The 27,518-nt window shown below is 45.5% G+C and overlaps 1 protein-coding gene across 2 annotated transcripts in view; it reads right to left on the bottom strand.

Moving 5' to 3' along the window:
- Positions 1-710: 710 nt before the first annotated feature.
- Positions 711-27,518, bottom strand: part of MBNL3 (muscleblind like splicing regulator 3) — a 54,975-nt gene continuing 28,167 nt past the window's right edge. The window contains exons 3-10 of one of the 2 annotated variants that reach the window (XM_086469874.1): positions 19,001-19,201; positions 17,346-17,582; positions 14,937-14,990; positions 9,436-9,586; positions 7,079-7,114; positions 4,913-5,007; positions 3,381-3,454; positions 711-776 (exon numbers count right to left, since the gene is read on the bottom strand). In XM_086469874.1, the coding sequence (XP_086326000.1) occupies positions 3,398-3,454; positions 4,913-5,007; positions 7,079-7,114; positions 9,436-9,586; positions 14,937-14,990; positions 17,346-17,582; positions 19,001-19,201 (831 nt within the window). In that variant the 3' untranslated portion in view covers positions 711-776; positions 3,381-3,397. Of the gene's footprint in view, positions 777-3,380; positions 3,455-4,912; positions 5,008-7,078; positions 7,115-9,435; positions 9,587-14,936; positions 14,991-17,345; positions 17,583-19,000; positions 19,202-27,518 lie in introns of those variants that run through there. The other variant, XM_086469875.1, reaches the window with a different exon arrangement.

Below are 27,518 nucleotides of genomic sequence, written 5' to 3' on the forward strand. Positions count from 1 at the left end.
TCAGCTCATTGTATTGAAAGAAATACCCTGAACTGGACTAAAATGACAGCTGTCCTTTCATATCACTTGTACGAAAAATTTGGAAACTCTATCTGAAGGCAAATTTTAAATGATAAAAAGAGCATTTAACACAAGCAACTTTAGCTGACATTAAACAGCAAAATCCAGCAAAGGGCAGAACATTCCTGTGTCGTGTTTTTCAAGCACATAATTCCTGTTTCCCACAATAACATTTTTAGTAAAAAACAAACAAAACCCCATAAAACCTACAGTATATGAAAACTTAAGACATAACAATAATGAAAAAATGGTATTGAGTATACTTGATAATGATGTACACTTTAAAACAAATCAATAGACTATGATGTAAACAAAACAGTAAGATAACACTTTAAAAACAAGACAAACATTTATCCATCGATAGTATACAGTAAACCAACAGTCCGCTGTGCAGATGCACTTACCAGGATGGTAGTCATAAAATGATTAAGTGTGTTAAAGTAATGTGTTATAAAAGTCTATTATAATTTTCTACTTGTATATTTCATATAACAGAGCGCTGTTTGTTAATTGTTTCTATAGTGCTTTTTTTTTTTTTTTTTGACATTCCCATTGATCAGTTTTTGGTTAACATGTAGGCTGCAACAGGCTTACTGTAGAAGTGGTAGAGAACAATAGAGGGAAGAGGGGATATATACAGAAAGGCCATGCGCAGCTTCCCACCAAGAAGTCCTGGTGCTCCATAATTTTACTGTTCAGAATTTCAACATGGTCTGCTGCAGGAGAAAGAAAAAACAACAACAAAGAAGGAGTGAGAAGTTAGAGAGAGATACATCCACATTTTAACAGAAGTCATTCTAATTAGATACATTTACATCCTCAGTGTTTTGCTCAGGAGGTTGCCATTAGTATTTTGCAGAAAGAAAACATTTTATTCCCTTAATTTTCTGATGTTGGATGAAATTGCTAGTAGCACACCTGGCATCCTCTTTAACCTGCACTTAGGGTTTTCCACTTCCAGTGTGCTTCACACACCTGACAAGACAATTAGTGAAAGAGGGAGGTGGGTGAATAACAGTCTTATTTTTGGGACAGGATGGCAGGTAGAGAGTGACTACGGAGAGGGCCAAAAGAATCCCTGACCCCTGTTAACTCCTGTTTTCTTCAGAGTGCCACAGATGGTCACATTAAAATCCGATCCTAAGGAGCCACAAGCGAAAGGTGAATCAGGCCAGAGACAAAATACAGACAGAGAAACCCCATGCTCATGGTATCAAAGTACCTCTCTTGGGATGTACTCATGAAAATCCTCCCCTCAAGGACCCAATGCGTGTCTCCTGCAGACCCAGGCTAGCCAGCCTGGCTACCAGGACCTTGTCAACCATGGAGGAAAAGAAAAACATCTGCCAGAGCAGCAAGTGTTTTAATTACTGAACTCCCACTCAGGGCAGCTTTGGGAAGTGCCCCTCAGCACCACAGGGCGCCAACCAAGGCTCTTGTCTCGCAAAACACTTGAGCACGTGCACAATTTCACCTGCTTGGGTGGTAGCACAAAACGATGTGTCGAGAGATGTGCTCGCTCTTAGTTTATGCACAGACACGGAGGGTAACAACCCAGGAATGGGATTAAAGCACGCACGCTGCTGCTGCTGCATGAAAACAGTCACTGGTGGGTCTGTGAGCACTGGGCATGCTGGGGAACATAGCCCTTTTATACCAGCCTCTGAAGATCGTTTACGTCCTGCAGCTGCAAGGTGTTAAGAGGACAAGCGCTTCTAGCAGAGCAGTGGCTCACACGTGCTCACACTACCCTTGTGAAGAACAGGCTCCTTGTCTGACCAAGACCCTCTCCGTGCCCAGTAGCCTTATCCCCAAGAACTCCCATCAAATTCAATATGTTGACCCTACTTCCTTCAAGTAAAGGTTTTTCATGGTCCTTAACAGCACAGCCAATGCTTTGTTTGACAGACTGTGTCGTGCTCCCTACTTATAAAGAAATATAACCCATGGAAGTTCTTTGCCTAGTCTGAAATCACTAACTATTGACAGTGAAAGTTTAAGCACACACATGTAAAAGTGAAAAGAATTTAGGAAAAAGAAGTTTCCTGAAATAAATGCTGAAAACAAATTCAGAGAGTTCAAGAACAATGCAAATCATCTCCTTATCAGGTGGAACAGGCTGTTTTGCATGTGTAACAGAAATGGGTTAACATGTCAGGTTGTTTGGGAGAGCAGTATGCTGTGTTAACGCAGAACATTTTCACTAACGGGGATAGCTTGGTGTTCACCCCTACATGAACAGGGGTCCATAGCCACAGTTAGCAGGTCAATTATACATATGGTACTACTTTATTAAGGTCAGCAGAGATAAGGGCCACCAACAAGATGAGTAACTTCTGCTAAAGGTATCATTAGAGAATTGCTTGCCCAATTAATTTCTTTGCCTGTAATACGTGACCTAACGATAAAACAGGTTGTGTATCTGTGTATACTAAAGGGCCTGCACTGGGAAAATCTGGTGACCTCTTGTTTAATTGGCTGAACTGCTCTTTACTCTCTTGGGGTAAAAAAATACAGTGATGAACAGAAACCCTCAAAGGATTTTTCTCTCATGAACATCAGCTAACACTCAGAAAGAAAAGCAATGGAAAAATGACACTGCTGTTACAGCTGTGAAGTAATACTCTGTGAGTCAAAGAAAAGGACAAACTCCTCCACCATTCCCACTCAGAGAAACCTTGCAGCTTAGGAAAGCCCAGGACCTGCAGGTAGGGTGAAGGATATGTCGCTTGTGGCATTTATCTTGGTCTTAAACACATACAAGGTCATAAACACAACACCTCTGAAGAAACCCACCATGAGCCAGGGCCCCATTGCAGCTGAACAGCAGATCTCTGCTCGGGCCAAGCCAGCCTTGTAGATGCACAGCAGCTGACAATGACCCAATCCTGCTTACCCCAGGAAAGGAAACATGCCACTAACAGCTAAAGAGAAGTTACACCTTTTCAGCTGACTCATTGCCAGAGCAGTCTTTGCCATCAATAGTGCAAATCCCTGAGGCACCTGCAGGCAGCTGGGAGCCATGCAGAGCAAGAGTAACCTGTAAACACAGCCGTCAGACTCAGGGGGATGCAAGAAGGGAGGCTGCCAACACCATAAAACAGGTATTTTAGACACAAGGAAACATTGCTTGTCATAAACCATAGGGCTGGTCTGTATCTGTGCTGCAGCTGCTGAGTTTCTGTTGAGTTGGCAGAGGGTGAAGCCACTGGGGTCCCACAGGCTCAGTCCCTCTGCCCAAGCCAGTCACCCTTTTGGGGGATGCAGTGCCCTTGTACAAAGAAATCCACCATAAAGTGAAATACCAAAAAGGAACTTACTGTTCTATCGGAAACTTCTACATCTGTGAAACAAACATGCTGCTACTCAATTCATCTACTGATAACTGGGATATCTACAGCGAAAAACACAAAGAACACAACAGATTAAAACATTGTCTCAAGATCAGGCTGCTCATTTTGTCTTCAGTATCAGCTTAGTAAGTACATCAGTGTTTTATAAAACAGGATCCATTCCAAAGATGTCTTTATTTTGCCACCCATTAAGTACTACATAGCTGCATCACTACTGATGCCTCGTGGAGTACACAGTGATTGTACTGGGATTTTAACTCCATAGACTACAAGTAAGACAGGAATGTCCTGAAACTATCTGGCTGAAACAGGACTCATACAGCCACAGAACAACGCTGCACAGGAATTTCTGCTTTTTTCTCATGACAACTATGAGTAAGACCTGCTCTACCTGAAAACAACAACAAAGCACACAAAAAGACTAGCAATTCCTACTGTGAGCAGTAAAACACTGCCTAGGTCTTATGCAGGCAAAACTTCTACTGAAAACCTCGTGACCTTGCACTAGCAAAAGACTAGAGGATGACCCCTGAGATATTACTGACATTGAGCATGGCTAACAGCCTCCTACAGAACAAGTGACACCCCATTTTCTTTGCAATAGCTCTAAACCTGAGAGCACGACAAATAAAAATGCTAAATTAGTATTGGGGGAAAAATAAAAAAAAGTTTGAAATGTCTCTGGTCTAACTGGTAAAAGTTGTGGCACACCAAATTATCAGGAAGCATCACTAGGACAGGTTGTGCATATACAGTTCAGGACTGGTGCGGAAGCAGCCATCACAACTCAGTATCTTCAGAGGAAAGTTTTGGAGAGAATTATGGCTCGGCAGACATGCATGAAATCCTGTACACTTATGGCAGTGCTACAACAGCACGTACTGCACATCCAGAGTAACTTCTGTAGGGATGGGTGACACGACTGGTGTAAATAAGCTTCAGACTTCATAGGCTCACCCCCGATCTTTTGGGTTGGGATTGTTTTGTGGTGGGTTTCTTTTGGGCTTTTTTGGTTGTTTTTAGAGTCCAATCTTGCAGTGGGGGGAGGTCACTTTGTTCTTTCACTTCCACTTTCCAGCCAGGAGAGAACATGCCAAAATACCACAGGGAAGGATGTTCAGGGTGGTATTTCTGCTTGAGACTGAAAGCAGAAGTGCTACAGGTCTTGTGTGACAGTATCATCGGGAGCTTTACAGCCTGGTTTTTCAGGACCCGGGGAGGGTATTGTTTTTGGAGAAGCGCCTGCAACCCTGCCAATCGCCCATCCCTACGCTCCAGCCGGGCTTGCCGCCCATCCCGCACATGGCAGGACCAGCCGGTGCCCCCTCACCAATCCCCAGACACACACACACACACACACACACACACACTGCCTCTGCATGCCTGAGCCTGCGCTGAGCCGAGCGGGTCGGGAAGGTGCTCGGCCCCACGCAGGATCCGGCCCTTGCCCGGTCCTCGAGATCTGAACACGTGAAAGAAAGCCATTGAAAGGGCCAAACCTGATTGGCGGTAGCTGTTGCAGCGAAGGGGACGCTGGTGGCAGGAGTTGTTGCTGCAGACACAGTGGTGGGCGTAGCACCGTGCATCATGGGCACTTTCGGAAGGGAACCATGGAAGCGACATACGGGAGGGTGGAGCGTATATATATATATTTTTTTAATGTAACCATGGCAACATGTGGTGGATTTGGGGGCGTGGCAGGAATCACAGCAACAAGCCATGTGACATCGTCATGAAGGACACATCGGGGCGCAGCATGCAATCACAGTGCAAAGCAAGACAGCGTTGGGAAAAAAAATAAACAAGAGAGAAGGGGAAAAGCCAATTACAATTATAATTAAGGAAAAAACCAAAACATTCTCAACACTTAGTACATTTATAAGCAGAACAATGATGTATTAGACATCTGAGGGCCAAATTTCCAAAGGGGGGAGAGGGCGGGTGTGCTAGCAAAAGCCCACGTCAGCTTGCACCCATGGGGAGTTAGACACAGCCAGTGCACGTTCCTTTGGGTGGGGACATTTTGGCAAGCGCACCCTCCCACCCACCTGGGAAAGCTTGTCCCCTTCCCTCCCCACCCCGTCCCCGCCAGCAACCAGAGGTACATGATGCACTTTGCAGTGGCTGCCGCAGCCCTTTCACCAGGTGCTCTTGACTCTCTCTAGCGGGGTTGATGTTTCGGCACAGGACAGAGTTGGAGGCACAGCAAATGAGCGGCTGGCAGCCCGAGCTCTCTCACTACAAGTTCAGCATGCTTCCTTTCCACCCTAATTCTAGAGGATTTGGCAAAACTCCCCTCTTGAAGGGTGTGGGGGGGGGTGGGGGGGGGTGGAGAGGGGAGGGGCCCAAGAGGGAAAAATACACGAATGCATCCAAACAGCTACAATGCAGAAAGAGCATCCGAAAGGACAACACAGCAGCAGGGAGCTTGGCAGCCTCCTGAAGCTGCATGTCCCACAGAGCATGGTGCTGGAGAGGATGCTGTAGGGTGCACATGGGCATCCCCCAAACCCGGGGGGGTTTGTGGGGCCAGGGAGCCCACGGGAAGGCCTGGCTGTCCCTGCAAACATGCATTGGGGAAGCAGATTTGCCTTCCCCTCCACCGCAGCAGACACAGACAGCCCTGGCGGGGAGCGTGGGTGCCTGTGAGCTGGGTACACTCCAGCCACTGGACGTTGGAGCGTGTGGGTTGGGGTTTCCTACAGGGAGGTGTGTTTGAACAGCTCAGCTCCCTGTCATGCAATGTGTGTTCTCCCTGCGCTATGGGGACGGGGAAGTTCAAGAGCAGAGTGCTTAGCCATTCCTGCTAAAGCTTCCAGACCTGCTCCCCAAAAGCCTTGCACCCTCCCCAGGGCTCCTGCTCCCGCCTCTCTCCCTCTGGCTGAAGCAGGCACACACCTGGATGCTGACAGTCTTGTATAACCTTGGTTGGAGGATGAAAGCTCAACTTCTGTGTCCAGCAGCTGTATACAGAGGGGAATGTCCCTCAAAGACCTGCACAGGTTCCCAGCAAGACCCAGATGCTGAGCCTGAACATACTGGATCCCTGCAGCAGCAATGAGCATGTACTCAGCCTTGCCACCTCACTGCAACCCACATGCAACAGCAGTGGTACCTCCCTATGGTCCCCTGTACCTGCACAGCTGACACTGCACTAAAGAGATGAATCTTCAGCCAGTCCATGGTCTAAGCCCTGCTTCTCTCGCTCTACAATCAGTGCCCTGCTCTGGCAGAGGGGCTGACCCCAGATATGTTCCTCCCTAGCACCTTTATTAAACCAGTCTCCTAAAATGTCCTCAGAAGGACAACCGAAAATCCAAACACTAATCCACATGATGCCTGATACAAAAAAATAAACCAACAGGATCCTCCCATTGCTATTTCCTTTTGTTGGATGACTTAAACGGGTTGTAAAGACATTCAAGTGACTAATTTTTGTCTCTGCAGCGGAATAGGGGTGGGAACACATCACCTTGGATTCTCTGATTAGTCACACAAAACACTGCACTGCACAGAAATTAAAAGGGATACAACCATTTAAGCCTCAAAGAAGACAGTGGATAGACAGTCACACCACTCAGCCACCCAAGTTCTCACTGATGCATACTAACTTGCTGTCTTTTTCAGATTAGGAAAAGTTGAGAAGTTTGTGTAGAAAAACCTACCAACGCTTGCAGTGGGTGTCATGCACAGAACTGACCCTGCACACCATGCATTGAAGCGTGGAAAGATGAACAAAAGGGATATTTCATTAGTGAAGCTTCAGTGTTAGAAATCACCTTAACTAAAAAGCAGGTATTCTCTTTGCAGCATTCAGTATTTAAGCACATGCAAACAGATTCTGCATAATGGTACATAAATAGTTTAAACTCAGTTTTAAGAGATCATAGCAAACCAAATTAATTCTTGAATTCTTGGGTAGCAAAGAATATGTTTCTTCTCCCACCTTGGTATTAAATTACATGCTCTATCCTAGAAATCAGGGTTGTTTGGGTTTTTTGGTTTTGTGTTTTGTTTTGTTTTGGAATCAGGTATGTGGAATTCTTTCTGACCATGTCAGCAGAAAACAAATTGCCCTTAGAGGAACATCACACTCATGTTAAAACTGACTTTCCAAAAGCAATTTAATCCTGCAAGCAAGGATTCAAAGTCTCTAGTTTAAGCTGAAAGAGGCAGTTTTTTTCTGGACTTGAAACAATTGCAGTGATGATGCCATTTTCAACTGACATCCTGACTTTCTCCCCCATGGCAACACACAATGCTGATCTCTCAATAACTGAAAAGGAGAAATTAAGAAAAGCAACAGCTCACTTCCCCTCCCCACGGTGTGAGCTGCTACGTGCCACTTCTTTGTTTCGCTTTCCAAAGGACCGCAAAGGCTGAGACCAGATCTGCAGTCTGATGCATAAGGGAAAACGGGGATATGCAACATAAACTCGTCAGAGATCCATCCTCTGACTGGAAATTTGCTGCTCTGCCCAGCATTAATGTCCTCAGATGAGAGCAGGTGCCAGCAAATAGACCTGTTATGCATCAGCCCTGCATGTAATTTCATTGCCATGAGACAGGGCACAACAGCACAGTGAGAGTGCGCTGGGTAAAAGCTAATTTATGGCGCTTGCATCAGAAATGCATGTCCTTATGTCAGCTATGGCAACTGTGACCTCGAGGAAGAGGAGCGTGTAGCCAGCTGGGGGACTCGGCATTCTCAAAAAGATATCAATGTCTCCTGAAGTATTTTGCTTGGCACCTGACAGAGTCGCGGTAAGGTCAGTTCAGCCCATCCCCTCCAAGAGCACTTCGCAGAGCACACGGGGGGAGGCTACTACTTGAGTCCCTCCCTCTGTCTCTCCGTACAAGACTCCACTTCCCTGGAAGAACATCTTGGCAGCTGCTGAGTTCTGAGTGTCTCCAAGTGCCCTCATATCAGAAAGACCACACAACAGTGGGTTTATGTCCCAGCTCTCTGGACCTATGCTCAGTTTGAGACAGTTTGGTCTCAGTGTAAGACTCTCTAAAGCTTCTCCCCTGACCGCAAGGAACAGAAAGGCCAAGGTCCAAGTCCACTGTGTGTTCACTTCGAGGAGCCAGCCCAGAGAAACACTTTGTATGTTTTAGCAAATATCACGTGGCAAGTGAATACGGCATTAAACATTAAAAACACTGGGCATTCATTTTCTTACTATGCTCTACAATGATAATAATGATACTAAAAAACAAGCTATCAGCTCTGGAATATTCCTAATTCAGCCACTTATAATACTTACTACTCTAAGCAGGTTTTGTTTTTCATTTGGTTGCAGTGAATAGAGGTTAATTGGCTAGTCAGCAGTCACATCTGCCATGTCAATATTTCGAGTTCTATATGAATTACTGAACTGCATCTTTCAATTTTACTCTGAGACCTTAAAGGTACAATAAAAGCTGGGAGTTAAATTGCTTTTAAAAAGCTTAGGCTATCGTACTGATCAAAACAAGCAAGGGAGAAATATATGCCTTTAAAGAGGATTATGTAATTTGTATTTACTAAAGACAAACCGTTCCCTCTATAAACATCATGGCTGCTGGAATATGTAGGTCATTGAGACAGAAGCCCAGAAAGATACCCGCAGCTTCAAGTGAGCAGGAATAGAGGTCCTCAAGATATTTTAACATGAGTCCGTTAAGAGTGCTACACAAGAGTCAAAGAATTAATTTGGGATTAACTGGTTGAACCATAAAGAGGAGAAACAAAGTATGAATCAAGAAACTTGCAGACATTTTTCTTAGTTCGACCACTTAAAAAACCCCCAAACCAAACAAAAAAGGCTAAGAAGGGACCTTTACAAGTGAAAGCTCTGAATTGTAGTAGGTGAAGGAAAAAAAAAGTCAAACGACACACATTAACTTTCCATCCATTTTTAACATGAAACTACACACTGATACTTTTTTGCTAAGGACTCTTACAAATCTGCTCATTAGCTCAATGCCTAGGTCATAAAAAAGACAACTACGATGCTGGGGAAAGCAAGGAGACACTTACCTGTAGGGATGAATGTAGGCTGTTGCAACTGCATGTTGGCTAGAGCCTGTTGGTAGTGGAAAACGCTTGGGTTAAAGACTGTGGTGGCACCATTGTTTTTTTCAAGTGCTGGCCTCTTTGGTAAAGGTTGAAGTGCACCAGGCGGCAGGGCCTGTGGATAAGGGAGTCATTAAAGACAAGTGGAGTAAAACAAGGGGCCCAGATGTAGATCAAGCATGCAACAAATAATACGGGGTCTTGTCTGCAAATCACCTGCAACTGTTATCAACTTAGCGAGACAGGAAAGAGAAGAGCAGCTAAATCACAGCAGAAGTAGTAGGCAAAACCACAAGTTCACTAGATAAGCAGTTAGTAAATGCACCAGGATAATGGGCAGAGTCCAGAAGGAGGAGGGATGCTAAGGGAGATTTTCAGTAGGACTGACTTGGGCACACAGGAAAAAAAAAGCATGAGGAGAAGGCAGGGGAGAGGCGATCACCTGGACAGGATACTATGAAGAGCAGTTGCAGGCAAGAAGCATTTTAAAAAAAAAATACCAGGGAATAAAACTACAGTAGGTGACTATTTAAAAACAAGAAGATTAGCATAATCAACAAATGCCATGGAAAAAAAGGGATGCTTGCTTCTGTCTGTTCCATATACCTGCCTACATATACGTGTGCACGTGTGGAAGTGTGCACACTTGTTTGCAGTCGACCCATGTGTCCAGGTGGTAAAGTGGTAGCTGTTGCCAATTACACGCGTAACGTTACATTCATAGTAAAATGCATTTCCACTTCCTAGTGGAGAGGCTGAGCAACATGGTCAAGAACAGGCCTGATTTGATTCTCCACTGCTTGCACCGGCAGCACAGCCTACCACCAGCAGATTTGGACCTGCTCCCAATTTCTAGGAGGTGGCCTCCAACAGTTAAATACCGCTTGCTCGTTATTAACAGTGGAAAAAGCCATTGACAAACCTGGTGTTCGAACAAGATTTGGGTGGGCCTTTCTATCAGGCAAATCCCCTCTTTTTGTTTTATCACACCACTGAGCTTCTTCCAGCCAGCCAAACCTGTTTCATGATCAGACTTGGTAAAAAGCATTAACCCAACTCAGGAACTTTTCTCAGCAAGTTACTCATCAGTCACCAAAGCATGTCTCAACAGCAAAGTAGTATGGCAGGTTCTTAGGAGACAGGAATGTTTCTAATGATTTACAGCTTTTCATTGTACCCAAGTAGAAATCACTTTTTTTTCTCCACTTTGTGATAGAAAAGGGCCCTTTTTAATTATGCCCTGCAGTCCTTTTGCACGTAACACTCCCATTGACGTCAATGAGATTTACGCACGTGGAAGTCATGCAGAATCAGGTCATTTCTGCCTAGCTGTTAGTCTATATCATGTAGCAAAGCAATGACTGAAAAATAGGGTTATCACTCCTATTTTTTTTTTTGAATAGGTGACAGTGAAGGGTAGGTAATGGAGGAGGTTTAGCTAATGAAGGGTTAAGGCTACAAACACACAGTGCTCAGAAGAAAGGACACAAGTAAAGAGATTTTAAAGCATTATGAAGATCAACACACAACAGAATATAAGTGAAAGCTTGCAACAGCTTGTCAGCATCTAGAAACAGGTTTCACTTTAATTTGCTACAGGAGACTGCTCATCTGAGAAATGTTAAGCAAGATACTTCCAGGCAAAACATTACTTCATCCTATCTTGATTCACATGGTGGCTTTTGGGTGGTTTTAATATTTAAAAAAAAAAAAAAAAAGAAAAGTAGAAGAAATTGCATTTGCAAAACTGCCCTCAGACATGCATGCATCCTCTTCTAATGCTAGCAGACATTAACAGTGCCAGCATTAGGACTTAATATTTCCAGATTTCTTCTGACTAGTATCAAAAGACAGCAGTCAAATGGGACAATGTTCTCAGACACAGACACCAAAATCTTTTGCTTAAGATCTGTATTTTAGGATAAGGTCTTTTAGGTAAAGATCTAAAGAGTTTCCATTTCAAGGTAACCCCCCGCTGATATTTATGTTAAATCTGACTGTATCTATATCTTGCTTATTTAATGACAGCTACATGAATGTTCCTCCAGGCACAGGATAGATCTGCAGCTTGCAGAGACTAGAGTAGCTCCATGTACATCAGAGGTGTTTTACAGATTCACAGTGACTGAAGAACTTGCTGCTTAAATTCATGCTCCTTACTGTGCCTGATTGCTAAACATTCTTTTTCAGATGCTTCCAAAATCTGCCTCAGAAAAAAAATACTAATTATAGCAAAGCAACTGTGCCAGGCACATAATGGACTTTTGACTCCTTGCTTCTCGGCCAAAGGCTGCCACCACCCCAAAAACCCCATTATCCCATAACGGCAGTGCCAAAAGCAGAACAACTGAAAGCTTTGAGATGTGCTGTGATGTCCTGGCTCTTTACAGGACAATTCCTGAGTCCAGCATTGCAGTCAGAGGGAGCATACAAACACCAACAGGCTGCAGGGATGTCAAGGCACAACAGGCATCATCTCTCTAACATCACCCTTCCTCCTACCCTACTACAGGCCCTTGGAAGCAAGGGAGAGAAAGAAGCTACAGCAGCCCCTCCCTGGACAGAAGCCTTGGGAAATGCCTAGACAGCAGGTGGCTGAAGCCCAAATAAATACAACATTTCCAGAGTCTTCCAAAGAAACAAGCACACTGCAGCAGCTGCTGTGCAGCCTGAAGGCTGGCTCAGCCACATGGGCTCTGTAGGCACAGGAGCCAGGAGCTCTGTCTCGGTCTGCTTCTGGTTTGACACAGCCTTCTGGGTCACCGCTCCCACCCCAGCAGCTGGAGAAGCGTTCGTAAAGGAACGTGCCCTGAAGATGCGGTCCTCCTGTTGCCAACCTATCTTATTTTAGATATTAAGGTGCAGGAGAGCCCAGCGGGACAGAAGGATCAGGCTTCACCACTTTCCAGCCTTTGTGTTGAGGGTAAGAACCCCAAGCCTGGAGCACACTCACTGAAAAATCTACCCACAAATGACTGAGAGAGGTGTCTAAAACTGCATGTGAAGAAGTTGGGCCAATACAGCTCCTGCACACGGATCTGGCAGGGACACAGGAGCAAACAAAGCGTGTCTTATTTGAAATAGGCTAGAATTTTTTTATCTGTCTCGGGACCTGCAGGAATTACAACAGCTTGTGGCGATACAACATTTCTGTCTTGTACCATGCCCTGGTTCTGAAAGAATCCCCCAAGCGTGTCCTGCAGCACGTACAAAACGCAACGGGAGACTCCTCAACACATTCTGTAGCAAGTGCCTCCCTACTGCAGGACAGGAGCTAGACTAAACCCTTATAGCAAAGAACTTATTTGGTGAGTTTACCTCATCCTGCTGCTTGTGATTTCCCTCTGGACAAGCTCTGACTGTCACAGAAATAGCAGCAGCCTTTGATAGTAACTTTTTCAGACTTTGTTTTTTTTCCTCCGTGTGCTTGTGTGCATACATGGGTATGCAACCCAAGTAACATGATCAGGCCGTCTGCACTGGTGAAGGGGTTAATTCAGTTCAGCATCCACGTGATAGCCTCCATTGATCCCTATGAACAATTCCCACTACAAAAATGCCAGGCAGCCTCCCATTTTTGGGCTGGGAAATCCACATTCCTACTGGAACAAAGAGGTTTGTGCCACTTCTCCATGGCATGGAAAGCAATCTTTCAGCATGACTAACAGATAAAAACCGTGCATGCCACAGTCAAAGTTTCCCACGTGCTGGTTAACAACCCTCTCTTGTTATTTTTTGCAAGACAAGAACTGGATTAAATCTTTGCAACAATGTAATTGCACCTCAAAGTTCCCCTCAAACCACTGTCTCCTGCGAGCAAATTACACTTTCACCCCTTTGCACTCAGCAAAGAGGGGCTGGGTCTGCATCTGGCTTGCTGCTTCAGTCCAAGGCACGACAAACACAAAATTATTTGAGAGGGAGCAGAGGCAGTGCTCATTCCCTGGCAAGCAACAAAAGCAACCTGAGCAGTTTCCTCTGAAGCTTATACATGCTCTTATCACCACTGTGAATCCTTCTCTGGTGCAGCCTTCCCGAAGGGTTCAGAGGAGGTGACATGCAGTTGCAAACCTTCAGGTGGTCCAGAGCAGGAAGACTATTAGAAGTAACTATCTAATGGGGTTTTGTTCAGTGGTGGAGGTCAGGAGGGTAGGGAAGTTAAAGGGCTTTCCCATTCTCTGCCAGACCACACCTCCTCAGAGAGGTGGCTCTTGGAGAGGGCAGCGAGGCACCATGCAGGTCACTGCCTGCGCTGGCTTTGGGGCTGTGTATGTGCCAGCCATGAGCAGTGAGAGACTGTTATGCCATTTACAGCCTAATTCCACAACTACTGGTGGAAGGTGGTTCCTAGCAAGGTTCCCTACTGCTGCTGCATAAAACTCTGACGAGGAAGCCTCTCGACTACTTAAAGAAAAACCCAGAAACAAATCTTCAGAGGAAAGAGAGATCAGCCTCTGCTTCTTAGCTCTGAGAACAAGGAGCAACACCAGCTTGAAGGTTTCTGGGCTCCTATGTGTCCACTCTTTCCATTCCCCTCTATAGGTGGGTGACAAGGGCCCTTTTTTTTTTTTAGGATGTAATAGATCCCTCATTATTTGGAGTGAACACAAAGGAGTTGTCTTCTATGGAGCCAGGACTGCCAGCAGACTGGGAGGATAGCCTTTGTCTTGCTATGAGTGCACGAAAACAGGTAAAACATATTTGAGACTCAGGAAATAAAGGTAGCTTATATGAAGGCAGCTTGCAGACAGAAGCCTGGGGAGCAGATCCTGTGCCTGAGACTGAAGCAAAAGGCACCCACCAGAGCGAGGTGCCTTTGCTGACACTGTTCCACTGAGGTATGGGGGGGAGGAATCAGAGACAGAGCCAGCTGTAGTGGCAGCCACCTCCCCAGCTTCCTGAACATGCAGCCAAAGTCCTGCACTGCACCTGCTTCAGTTCCCAGCACAGATCTCTACAGGTGTTGCTTAGCTCTCTCCCTCCTAAATCTGAGTTGAGCACATTGCACAGAACACCCTTCTGCAGGGCAGTACCAGCACGACACTGCCAGGCAAGGCTGTGCTGTTGGGCATACCACAAAAAGTTGCTGGATCTGTCCTGCACCACACCCAGTCCTCTGGCATATCCAGCACACTGCAGACCTAATGAGTTAAATTCTCACCGAAACATCGTGTTTCGTGATTCCAAAGTTGATGCTGCTTGGAAAAACACTTCAAAACCCTGAGCTGCCTCCCCCCAAGATTATTCACTGCCTCCAAAACACATTCAGGCTTCAGGAGGCAAAGCTCATTGGGTTAATGGATGCTGTGTCGGGCGCAGGATTGGCATGTCTGAACGCACACTGCAACATTTCTGGCTGAGATGGGCAGTCTCCCCAGGCACTAACACAACAGACCAAGCGCAGAAGGCTTTCATGCAGACTAAGATGGTTACGTGCAAAGCGAGAAGGTGAAAGGTCCAAGTACCAGGTCAAAGGTTGCCTCGAGCGGTCGCTTCAGTGATCTGACAGCTGGCTGAGTCTTAATTAGCAGGCAGCGAGCACATGATGGCAATGGGCCAGGGAGGGGGGGTCAAGCACAGTAACAAAAACAGCAAGCAGAGGTGTGTCAAGAGAGAGCAACATTTTGGGGAGGTGAAGAAAAAAAAAGTGAATGCATTATACAATATATTAAAAAGACGAGGCATGCACAACGTGGGGTGGCTGAGTAATTACCTGGCCTAGCAGCTAGTCAGCTGTTTTGCCTCAGTGAGTTTTAAAAGCAAAAGAAATGTCATCAAGGGACACATGCTTTAGAGCATCTTCATGGTGGCTGGCACAGCGGGTCAGAAGCACTCGGGGATTTAGCACCTACAAGTGGACTTGCACTGGGCTTCAGCCCTAATTCTGCAGCTACATGCCATGCAGAGGTCAGCAGGATTGTCTGTGCCAAGGGAAGGACCACTGGTGAAGGGAGGTTCAAGCACGTGCAGTGCCATCCTGAACTGGGGACCGAGCCTGATGCAGTCCATCTGACTGTGCTGCACCGACTTCAGCCAAGCAGGAGTGAATAAACCTACTACTTGTGCATATCAAGTAACTGCAGGATTGGGTCCCTCAGAAATATCTTCTGAATTTAGATTTGAAGTCATTCCAACTCTATTTTAGAAGGCGCACCCATTTGTCTGGCATATGTTTTTTGATCCAAGAAAACTGGGCACCATTCTTTCCTTTACTAAAGTCTCATTCCTCAACAGGTACAGTAAATGCATCAAACCCTGAAAAGTCAACGAATAATGTAAGCTGTTTTGGTAGCAGGGGTGATGCAACAAGCAATCAATAAATATTTTAAAGGTTCTAGTTAACAGCACACAAATAAGGTTAATTACATTTTTAAGAGAAGCCAGCAGCATGAATAAAACATGCATTGGCATTGGTTAAGCAGCAGTGTCCTAGATAATTAGTGAAAAAGTAAAGATTCAATTGTAAAAGCCACAAGACTTTCATTTCAGGAGGGTCTTTTTCAACAGACCTGGGCCCTTGTTTCAAGAATAACAAAAATAGTAAGAAATCTAATAAATAAACTCTGCAGGACAAATAAATACTGCAGTGTAAACTGGTTCTTCAGATTACATTCCAGGTAATACTGATGCCACAAGGATCTAGAATTGTCCTGGTTTTGCATTATATTTCACTATGAATGAAAAACAACCTCTTTTGCAAAAAAAAAAAAAAAAAAAAGGTATTTAGAAAAAATGTAGTAGGCTTACTTCTACACCAAAAAGGAGGCAAAAACCTTTTTAATATTAGTTATAAAAAAAAATTATAAAAATATTAGAACAGATGAGCTTGGAAGTGACCTCTGGAGATTGTCTAGACCTGCTCAAAGCAGGCTCAACTACAGCAGCTTGCTCAGGGCTGCATCCAGGTAGGTTGTGAGTATCTCCAAGGATGGAGCAACCTGTTGCAGTGTCTGATCACCTTCATGGTAAATAAGCTTTTTCTTATGCTTAAATGGAATTTCCTGAATTCAATTTGTCCCCACTGCCTCTTGTTCTTTCACTGGGCACCACAGCGAAGAGTCTGCCTCTGTCTTCTTTACTTCTCCCATCAGGAATTTATAGACACAGTTAAGATCCCCCTGGGCCTCTTCTTCCCTCCTCAGGCTGAACATCCCAGCTCTCTCATCTCTGGAATAAATAGGTGCTGTTAAACCGAGTTCAACAGAACAGCAAACATTACTCCAGCTAGGAATTTCATCTGGTAAGTCTTCCTTGACTCGTTTAGAATTGTAGGTATTAGAAATCACAATTCAAATTAAAAAGCAGGTGGGACCATCTTTACCAAGTCCAAAGTATCACACGCGTCAGGAAGTTACCCTTGGTTTGAGTCTCATCATTTCACTAAGCCTTGGCAAAGGTATCAGGCATGACTTTGCTAAGCTCAAACAACTGATACCTGGTCTGCTTTTAAGTCAGTGAAAATTTTGCTACCAACTTCCAACAGGCCAGTTCTCCCTGCAAAGGATGTATTATGGGATGGGTGGTCTTTGCTTTCATTGTGTACTGAGGAAGCTAAACTGACACCTATGACTTGGCCAGGGAAGGTGTTGGTTCCAAGTGCTCCTGTACTTGTGTTCAAGTCACATCACGATGTCACGTCAGAAAATCACAGGGTTCGCCACCATGTCCCTAACCGGCAAGACGTACTGTGCTACTCAGGGCTTCATGCTATGGTGAGCACATAGAAAGGATGAAGAGATAGGATTCGTATTGCACATGCTCTCAGCTCTCTAGTCAGCCATTTACAAAGCAGTCTACTTTCCCACAAACAACACATAAGATACAAATGAAATCTCTTTGCAATGGAAATACAGCTTGAGAAGAGCTCTACTTACCATTGCAGCTGCAGCTGTCTGGTTCACCTGGTGTTGAGCTGCCTTGATTTTGGCTTGCAGGTGTGCAGGGGGATGAAAGTACTTGCATTTCTCCCTAGAGCATCGACCTTTGATGTAATCCATGCAAACTGTAACAGTATTTTCATTTGTGTCTATCATTGCAATATCTATAGGGTGAGCATAGCGGCAATCATTCTCACCACGTGTGCAATTTCCACGCTGAAACTCTCGACAAACCTTAAAAGAAAGTCACATTATTGAGCAGAACATTAAGTTACTCTTCATTCAGTATTTTCAACATAGAATATCAGTTCAGTTGGCCACATTAAGCCATATGTGTATTCTGAATCCATGCTCATCTTAGGTAGCACATACACCAACAGTCACAAGGGCAACTCGCAACTGGTTCAGGGTATGAAAAAACCCACAATGTTACCAAGACCAATTACCAAATGCAAGTGAAGTACAGAATTTGTGCAGAATGGAAAGCGACCCTAGGAAGCCAATGTTGTTTTGCCAAAACTTTTGGAGCTCGGGATTCTTCCCCTGCCTCTAAAGCTTAAATGTTCATAAATCTGCCATTTATGTCTCACCTGGATTATGTATTTGTTACAGAGCACACTCTTGGGTAGGATGTTTAATTCTAAATGTTGCATGCTGTTGTTATTTGCAACAAGTACCTTTTCTTAAATATGAGGAGCCTCTTTCACATAGTCTCACTCCCCTCCACAATAAAACTCTGACCCTGGTATTACAAGACAGTGCATTTGTTATACCACAATGTGCTTATAAGGTCTTGCCAAAATTGCTAGCTTTACAAAGATCTTGCAGATCCTTGCAAGTTATGAGCACTGAAGCATCAAAGGCAGAGAAAAAGGTTCCACAAAAATAGATCTGCAAGGTTTCAGAGAGAAATCGTTGAGGACTATAGCTGATGGTATAGATCATGTACCAGTGCACTATCAGACTGAGTGTGGGGAAAGGTGAGATGTCAGCAAGGCAATATAAAGTACATAACCCAAAACAACGTGTTTTGAAATTACACCTTTCTCCACTACCTTCCTATGTTATAATTTACACCTGCAGGGGCCTCTGAATTCATGTTCTCAGCTCTTAACTCCTGCAGAGTCTCTGCTGAGGGCTTGAAAGACATTTACAGCTCCTCCAACCCTAAGTCCCAGCATGCCCAACCAACTGGGGGGGGGAGGGGAGAAGATGTCTTTTCAATGCCCCATACTCACCACTCCCAATAGTGTAATGCTTAAAGCTTTCTGTAAAAGCTCAGTAAGTCCATCTCCAGACAAGGAAAGCGTCTGTTACTTCCAAAATGTCTCCCATTCAATTCAGTGAAAGGGCAGACTTGCATTTTTTTTTTTTAAGTGTGGCAGATCACACACAGAAAACAACAATCCCAGCCCTGCTCTAACGCCCACTGAAATCAGAAGAGTGCTCCCAAATTTCCAGTGACTTCCAAGGATTTGGGATCAGGCCCCACATGAGAGTCTGCTCAAGCAGACAGCAGCACCCCTGTGTTAGGAAAGCTGCAAGTTAAACTCTGCACTGTGCTGCACCAGGTCATTCTAGCAGAGAGCAACAGCTGGGACCATATGTCCTGTTCATTCCCATCAGCAGTATCGTATCAGACGTCCAAATACCTCCAGTTTATCTGTACGCATCAGTTTCTGCCCAGCAGAGCCTCCTGGTACTGTAACAGTAGGATTTCCGGAAACCAGGACAGGAGTATTTGGTAAAAGCTCTGCAGGAACCAAGCCCATCCCAGGAGAAACATGACTCAGGTAGGGACTAAAAGCCATCGTGGGGCTTGTTGCAAGCGATGGAGTCACAGGAAATGTTGTCTGTGTATAGAAAGAGGAAAAACATTAGTTAAAAAGCTCTGTCTTGGATTACCCATCAAAGCCTTGCATCACTTCAATCCTTTTAGACAATTTGATTAGCAACATCAAAATGCTGTGCTTTCCAATCTATTCATTTATCACCATTTACTTGCAATCCATTCGCTTCTCCTGACTCAAAGATTTGTGACTCATCCTGAACACAAGGCATCTTTATTTGTCAGATTAAAACATATTGATGATCTTTATAGTTTAATGACACAACTAAGGATTTCATGCCAGCAATTAGGGCAGGCCCAAATTAGACTTCTCATTCCTAAATAAGTGTCTCGGCTTCTAAATGTCTACACTGCAATGCTGTACAGAGACCCCAGGCAAACTACAGCTTCAGGACCTGGAAGCAGGCAACCCAATTAGCTATGTGGTTGAATTTACTATCAACCTGCACTGAGCTCCATGTTATCACGGCTAGTGTGGCTCAGGTAGACAAAAGGGATCATTTAGAGTCAGGCAAGGCATCTCTGCTGCAGTAGCCTTGAAGGTCTAGCATTCTGCACATCTGGGGTTTGTTTCAGACTGCCAACAGCCTCTGGGCAAAAGCTGTTTTGCAGGAGTATCCCAAGCCTACACTCCACATGAATGGCAGTAAGAGGACACCAAACTCACTAGTGTCACAACATGCCAGACCTCATGGTTTTGGCAAGAGTAGGTGGGTCATGGGCTCAGAAGAGCCATGGACAGAGAGTATGGGATGAGATGGCTCGTGTGGGCCAGTACAAGGTCCAGGACCCCACCTGCGCTGTAAGGAGCGATGTTCCCACGAGTAGAAAGAACACAGGCCATAAGATCTTGATTGCTTCAGATCCCTAAACTGCGTTAGGCAGGCCCTCCAAGTGCAGCAGAGCTTCAGCACCAGTGGCCAGAGCCACCTCCCCAGCTTGAAGTGCTCTGGCAGCACTGGTCTGGGAAAGGAGCTGCCGCTCTGCCAGGCAGGCGAGATCACACAAAGCTCCTAAGCAGGTGCTCAGTTTAAAGTCTGTGAACAGACCCTATAGCCAGGGAGTTTGTAAGACTTTAAAGCACCAGATTCGAGGTGCCTTTGGAATTAGATCAATTCCAGCTGATGAAAAATCCCCCCTGCCCACCGTGCAGACCAGAGCCTGCAAGGCAGCACTCCTGCTTCTGTAGCAGGGGCTCGAGCAGCCCCCAGGGGAAGCAGCCTGAGACTTGCAACCATTTTTATTTTCCATTCTGTCATCTGCTCCACTGTGAACTCTGGGTTATAGCTAAAGCTGCTCAGGTTTGCAGGCATACGTGATGCCATCCAGAGTAGCTACAGCCTCTATTTGGCAATAATGCAAGCATGCTCACAAAATGGCCTGGGACATTTTTTTGGCCACACACATCATCCCCTCCTTGCTTTAATTTGGTACTTCGAGTCCTGTGGGCTTCTAAAAGAAACCACACGTGGACAGTGCATTTCTCAACAGCATCCTCATCCCAGTACTTTCATACACTAGGGAACACTTTGCTTGTTGCAATCTAGAAGAAGCTAGCCCACAGTAACATCAGCCAAGCTGTCCTAACCCATCTTTAGCTTAATGATGCCCTCTTCCTAAGGTCAGGGTGACAGCAAGCAGCTCCTGAGCTGATGGGAAAGGGGATGACAGGTCACTGCCAGCATACATCCCACTTTCTCCTCAACGAAGAGACACAGCCTCCTGAATCAGCAGTACTGGGTGTTTTAAGTGTAGCAGAACCAAATAATCCTCCCTCTGTAAGGGATTTCCAATTTTCCTTCTTTTGAGCCTAAATCAAGCCCCACTTCAGGTGATGGGAGACTTTAACCATTAAACCCAGAGATCCTTCAGTCTGTGACGCTTTATTAAATCATTTTCTTCTCTCTTTCAATTCTCTGTGACTCCCAGACATTTTACACCTTTTGCTGCTAGAAAAGCTCTTTAAGGATCTTCAAACGCTGTGACTCCCTGAACACTTTAGTGAGAAGGCAGCATCCATTAGACTGTTCTCTTTTGTGCAAGCACCAGTAATTACAGTGGCATCTGATGAACTTGTCACCATTTGCACTATAAATGCTATTTTAAGGAGCTTCTCCAGCCTGGCCAGTCTGCACAGGGTTATGCTGGGGCCTGACATGTCAGCACTTGTTTTACGTACCTGTAGCAGCCTAAACCTTGCAGCACATGTGGCTTGCACAAATGTGTGTGCAAATCTACCCTGTTTTTCAAGCACCAAATACAGCAGGAATCCTGGGTACACTGGCAGAGCAGGTGTGGCACAGACATAGCTCCAAAATTTCAGGAGATCCTTTAAGGTAGGCTTCCCCTGCCTGGGCTTGAACATAACCAGGAGTCAGCCCAAGGACCTAGCTGGTTTCTGAGACCAAGGGGAGATGTTTCTCCCACTGCTCAAACAGAGCATGCCAGGGCATTTGTGCAGCCAGGGAGGAAGGCTGGGGGCTTGCAACACCTCACACTGAGTGAATTCACCAGAAACTGGTGGGAAAGGGTACAAAACATTCATGAAGAGATGATATACCAAAGCCACTACGAACTGGGAGGCAGGTCCTGCTCGCCAAAGCACAATCTCCATCTCCAAGGCCATTCCTCAAAAGCAGCCCATCTCCTCACTGGGAGCAATAGGCAAGGGCTAACAGATCTGAACCCAACCTGAAGCAAGGGGAAGAAAGACATCCATGAGGAACAACTGAGGAGCACGATCTACTTGCAACCCTGGAGACCTGCAGAGGAGTGCGTGAAGGAGCAGGGTGAGTTTTTATCACTGCCGCTGGTTGTTCACCCATTTCCACGCCCTGGCACCTGCTGCTGCATTCCCAAGGTTTCAAAACCGCTTACTTCTGCCCTCCTGAACCATGTGCCCGGTGCCACTGATTGAAAGTGACAGCTCTGCTCCACACCCTGCCTGCGGGCCCAGGGGACTGACATTTGGCAGCCACACAGGTGTTTCAGCAGATGCACAGCCAGAGAACGAGCACAACTCACTCAACACATTAAACATAGACATGCTGGGATTTTAAGTCTGAAGTGAGGTAAGTGCACTGAAAACTGTTCCTTTGTAAGCTGGCAGCAGGGAGCTCTGTATTTATTGTGGCTGATGAGGGGAAAAGATGGGCTGTACTCATTGCCAGCCCTGACTGCCTGTCTTGGATTGGGAAATCCAGTCTGGCTCCATGCATCAGTACCAGTAATAAAGATGCTGCCAGCCAAATCTCTCCTCCCTTTACATCTGTGCAGGTCCCCCGTGCCAGGCCTGTCCTGAGGGAATTTGAACGAGTTTCTTCCTTGCAGCCAGAACCCAACTGTAATTTTTACTCCAAACAGCACTGCTCTCCTCAACATGCCTCCCATCCACCTCTTGTGATTGCACCCAGCCAGGAGACCTCACAGATCAATATTATGACTGTAGACTAAAAAAAAAGAAGTCTCAACTTAGTTGCTGGTGTGCTCTAGGGCAAAACAGAGGGATTGAAAGTATCACCACTTACCCTTGCTGCCCTCCTTAAAGCACTTGCAAATTCCAGAAATGCAGGGGCAGTTTTCCTGGCAAACTAACTTTCATTAACTGTAGATATGCAGACAGTATCAGTAACTCCTGAGCAGAGGGAAACAGGTTACAGTGCAGTAGCAGAGGGGTTCAGACTGGTAGCAGCTCACAAGGCTGGTTTACTGGTATTAAAATGCTTGTAAGAATTAAAAAAAAAAAAAAAAAAAAAAAATTTAAAAAAGCAGCTAAAAAGGCTGTTGTGAGAACACATCTCAGGGAGAAGGCTGCCAAGGAGTAAGGACTTCAACAGCTCTGAGCACCTCATAGACTCCGAGCATGGGAGCTGTTGGGTTGAAGGTGTAAGCAGAGGGAAGGGACCATCCCAGGGAGTGGCATTTGTCACCACTGGTGGTGACAGAACCTGGAACAGCTGATTTTCTTAACAAACTAGAAGTTGCATTCAATTTGCCTAGCAGAAATTGTGCTAAAGCTAGAGAAGAAATACAGAGTGGGTGTGAAGAGGAAGGCAAATGAGTGGCTGGTGTTTTGTCGAACACAAGCACTATCTCAGCCGGTAAGTGTTGATTCTGAGTTACCTCAGACCCTAAAAAGGGAAAGCCTGAAAATGAGAGACCGAGTATAAATACAGAGGTGTTGATGGCCTGAAGAAGGGGAGACAGGTCGCTGCTAAGCAGCTACACATGGAAAGCACACAAAACCCAGCTTTTATTACAGTCCGGTGATAGAAACTTCGAATATAAAGGTCTTGTACTGACAAGGCTGAAGACCACAACACTGAAAACATAGTCGATGCTGTTCAGAAGAAGCAAAAACCTGTGTTCCCCTCCAATGCAACTGCATGGGGCTGATTGTAAAACCAACTTTCTAACATGAAGACTGAGCACACTGGAGTGAATCCAATCAGCCAAAGCATCCAGCTACCACCACAGACACTCATTTCCCCAATCAGACCACAAAGACACACTCCTAGCTCAAAGGATATCTCATTTGTGGGCTGCTGTAGTGCAAAAGTCAGGTGCTAGCGCCTCACAGCACTGTTTCTTAGCAGACACCAGCTCCTGGGTGGGCCAGGGTATGTGTGTTTATTCATTCCTACTGTGCCTTTGACTAGATGCTGAGATATAGATCAGGTTTTTGCTTCATGGAACAAATGCACGCCTGAAACACCTGTTGAAATCTGCTCCCACACTTGTTCCAAGCATCGCTGGCAAAGTGAGTTGCTCACCCTGTGCTTTAACCCCTTCATCTGCACCAAGAGGTGGCAGCAGGGTCCTGCTGCCCCAGCAGGGGATGCAGGGCTGGGTTAAAATCTGAGTTTTCTTCAGGGGCATGGGTGACTCAGAGCTGTCAAGACAATCCTGGCTACAAAGACAGGAAGAAGAGGTGAAGAGCTTCAAAACAAAGAGAGGGGAAACAACATCCTAGGGCAGCAGCAGAGGCAGCTGCAGGGCAGGAGTGGAGGCAGGTGTGTCAACACTGCCATGCTCTGCTCTATCCAACTGCCTGTTCAGACACAGCTAGCAGGGCAGCACCATGCAACCCACTGCCCTGCTCCACCAGGTCAATTCAGAGTCTGTGCTGAAGCACCTCGATGGCCAGCTCTAAAGTTTGTCTCACACTGCTGCAAAGGAATAAAGCAGAATGGAGAGGGTGGGGATCCGGCCCAGAGTGCAGCACTTTTCGGGTGGTCTTGCTTTGGTGCACACACAGCTCAAAGTGACCATGTCTGAGACACCAGACACAGCATTGACCAAAATGGATCTCTGTATCGATGCCAGAACCCAGCTCTATTCACCTTCAACCTGACTTTTACAGAATCTAACAGAGGCAGGCAAATCCAGCCCACAGAACTGCCAGCACAGCTCAACCAACACCAGCAGTCAAGGTGAATTTGAACTTCCAAGAGTCAAAACTTTACTAGAGTCCTCCTACTTGGCACCTACACAGTCCCTCCAAGGTCCCTCTCAGACAAATACATGATGCTGAGCAAACACCCGACTCCGTGTCCCTGCCTGACTTGTTTTAAAGTGCTGTAAAAAGCAGTCTGTTTAAAACTGCATCACGAGCACCAAACATTCATGTGATTCTCAGCTTTGCACAAACAGTTAGCAGCAACATCAGAGAGCAACCAGAGACTTCAGAGAAATAAGCTCATGCTAGCAGCCATTAATTCACACCTAGTAGGCTTCCATGAGCAGTGTGCAGCAGGCAGCCCACCTGGGACAAGGTTCTTCTCTGAGCAGTGCTTTCATTAAACAACCATCATCAGGACCCTGGCTCTTGGCTCAACGGGAAGATTAGCTCTTGCTGGATGTCAGTGGTGGTGCAAGAAGATCTGGCAGTGAACGTTTAGATGCAAGCTCATAGACAGACACATTCAATGCTGTTTCAGGAAGCATGGTGAAAAGAATCTGCTATATGTCAAGTGCTGTTATGTTTTTCATGTGGTGGTTTTTATTAGATTGTGCGTTTTTTGTAGTTTGTTGGGTTTTTGTGGTTTTTTGTTTTTTGGTGGTTTGTTTTTTTTTTTTACATGCACTTTAAAATGTCTAAGCATTCAGCTATTGTTTGGTGCTATTAAGCAGGCTGTTCGAAATCTCATCTCTGGCAGTCATCCCAATTAAGCAGGCATCCCGTTGATCAGCTTTCTGATCACATGGGATTTGTTCTGCTGCTGCATCTGATCTAATACTTTCTGCTTTGAAGAATTTCACGTGTAGCCAGGAGGCCCCACCCTTCTCATTTAGAGAGAAAAAAAAAAAAGTATCTCAAAGCCTGCTTCCACTGGCAGCATCTTTGGGAAATCAAAGGCAGTTGAAAAAGCAATCTCTTGTTTGTCCTGAAATTGATGTGGAGCAAGTCGGGCAGCAGGAATTAGACCAAGAGCTCGTTTACTCTGAACAAAGTGTGGGAAAGCAGGAAGGGAGCAGCCATTGCAGAACAAATTTTTATTTTTCTCCTTCATCCATGTCTCCCTCATGGTACAATTTAGAAATCAGGGACCTTTGTCATCAGATAAGGTTACCTCCAAAATTAGAGCACTAACCAGACAAACCAACAGATTCAGTCTCAGAGGCAATTTAAAAGGCAGGAGTGTAATTGCAGGAGTGAACTGGACCTGCAAGATTGCAAAATGGGAAGATGGGAACTTTCCAAAGAGGAAATCCCAAAGATGTTTTGAATAGCCAGCCAAAGTGTCCACTATGAATTCCCCACAGAGGAAAACCCCAAACAGGAAAGGTTTGCTTTTGGTACAGGGCTAGGAAACTAGTGCTACAATTTTGTGGGAATTCAGGATTTCCTTCTGAGGTGCACATACTTTCGAACTCCACAAAAAGAGGTGCATAGACTATAAAGATTAGATCTTAAGGTGCAGAGCAACTAACGGCTTTTTCTGTGGCCCTTTTTCTCTTCTGCCTCACTTTTCCATCTTCAAAATGGGAAGAATAAACAGCATTTTCCTAGCTTACACGGCAAGGTGAAGATAAAGCTGCTAACACACACAGTATGACAAGAGCGAGGGTGAATGTGGAAGAGCATTCACAAGACAAGAGAAACACACCAGACTGGGAAAATGCCCTCATATGGCAGCAGAGCATCACCATGATGGGACACTGGCTATCCTTCCCTGTTGAAATACAGCTCCAGCACAAGCTGCTTTTTTTTTTTTTTTCCCGCCAAACAGCACAACAGCCTCCAACAGGGAAGAACCCTTCATCAGTCTCTTGTGAGAATAATCCAGAGACACATGAGCTTTTCAAAGCCAGGGTGATAGATGCTGAGTCTGAAGCCCCATTTGAGCAGAGAAGCCAGGTGCTGTAGATTAGAGCCCAGGAGACAATGTGCAGGCTGATTCACAGACTTGTACACCTTCAAGGTAGAAGATTTTGCGCTAGGGATCCAGCCAGACCTCCCATGTGGCACAGCACAAGGAACATCACCCAACAACTGCACATCAAGTGCATATTGCCCCAGGAAAGATATCCAGCACCAATTTTAAATGGAGAACTCCTAATTAAGTTCTCAGTTAAAAATGTGCAGCTTATTTATGTCAGCACTGAAGAGCTGCTTCAAGACCTCTGACATTTCTTAAAATACACATAGCAACAGACTCAAACTTAGTTGACAAATGTCACCCCCTTCTAGATACACCAACTAGCAGACACAAGCCATCCTCTCCCTGGCATAACAGGGTTCTCCAGCCTGAAAACCCGTTTTAATCAACAGGCAAAAACAGGGACAAGCAGTGAAGGTTCCTCTGAACTACCGACTCTGCAAATACCCATCTCCCACAGGCTTCCCTCCCTATCTGAAGAGAAGCAAATCTTTCCTGCTGTTAGTATAAAACAGCATTACTAAGAAAAACAAGTGACAGGGCTGTGACATTAGCACAACTCTCTGCTGGGGCAATGGGTCTCGCTCTGAGACATAAAAAAGTATTAAGGCCTGGGTAGGATTCACCTTCCCCAATTTTAGCCTACCAGTACAATGCATCTAGTCCAAGGCAGTCAGCTGGTTCTTGCCACAGCATGGAAAGACTCCAGCATTCTCATCCTAGTGTAAAACAGCTATCCAAAACAGGATCCATTGGAACCGAGCCACTCGGAACTTTTGGGATGTACGTGAATTAACTGGTCAAACATCCACCTGGTGGTAAGACCCTTGCACTTGATACCCTGAGTCTTGCAGCTCCTTAGTCATCAGAGGAAAGGAGAGTCACGGCTTTCAAGAAGATGCAGAGGCAGCATCAGACATCCCTCTGGAAGAGGCTGCC

The sequence above is a fragment of the Leptosomus discolor genome, chromosome 9, assembly GCF_034619465.1.
Source record: "Leptosomus discolor isolate bLepDis1 chromosome 9, bLepDis1.hap2, whole genome shotgun sequence".
NCBI lineage: Eukaryota > Metazoa > Chordata > Aves > Leptosomiformes > Leptosomidae > Leptosomus > Leptosomus discolor.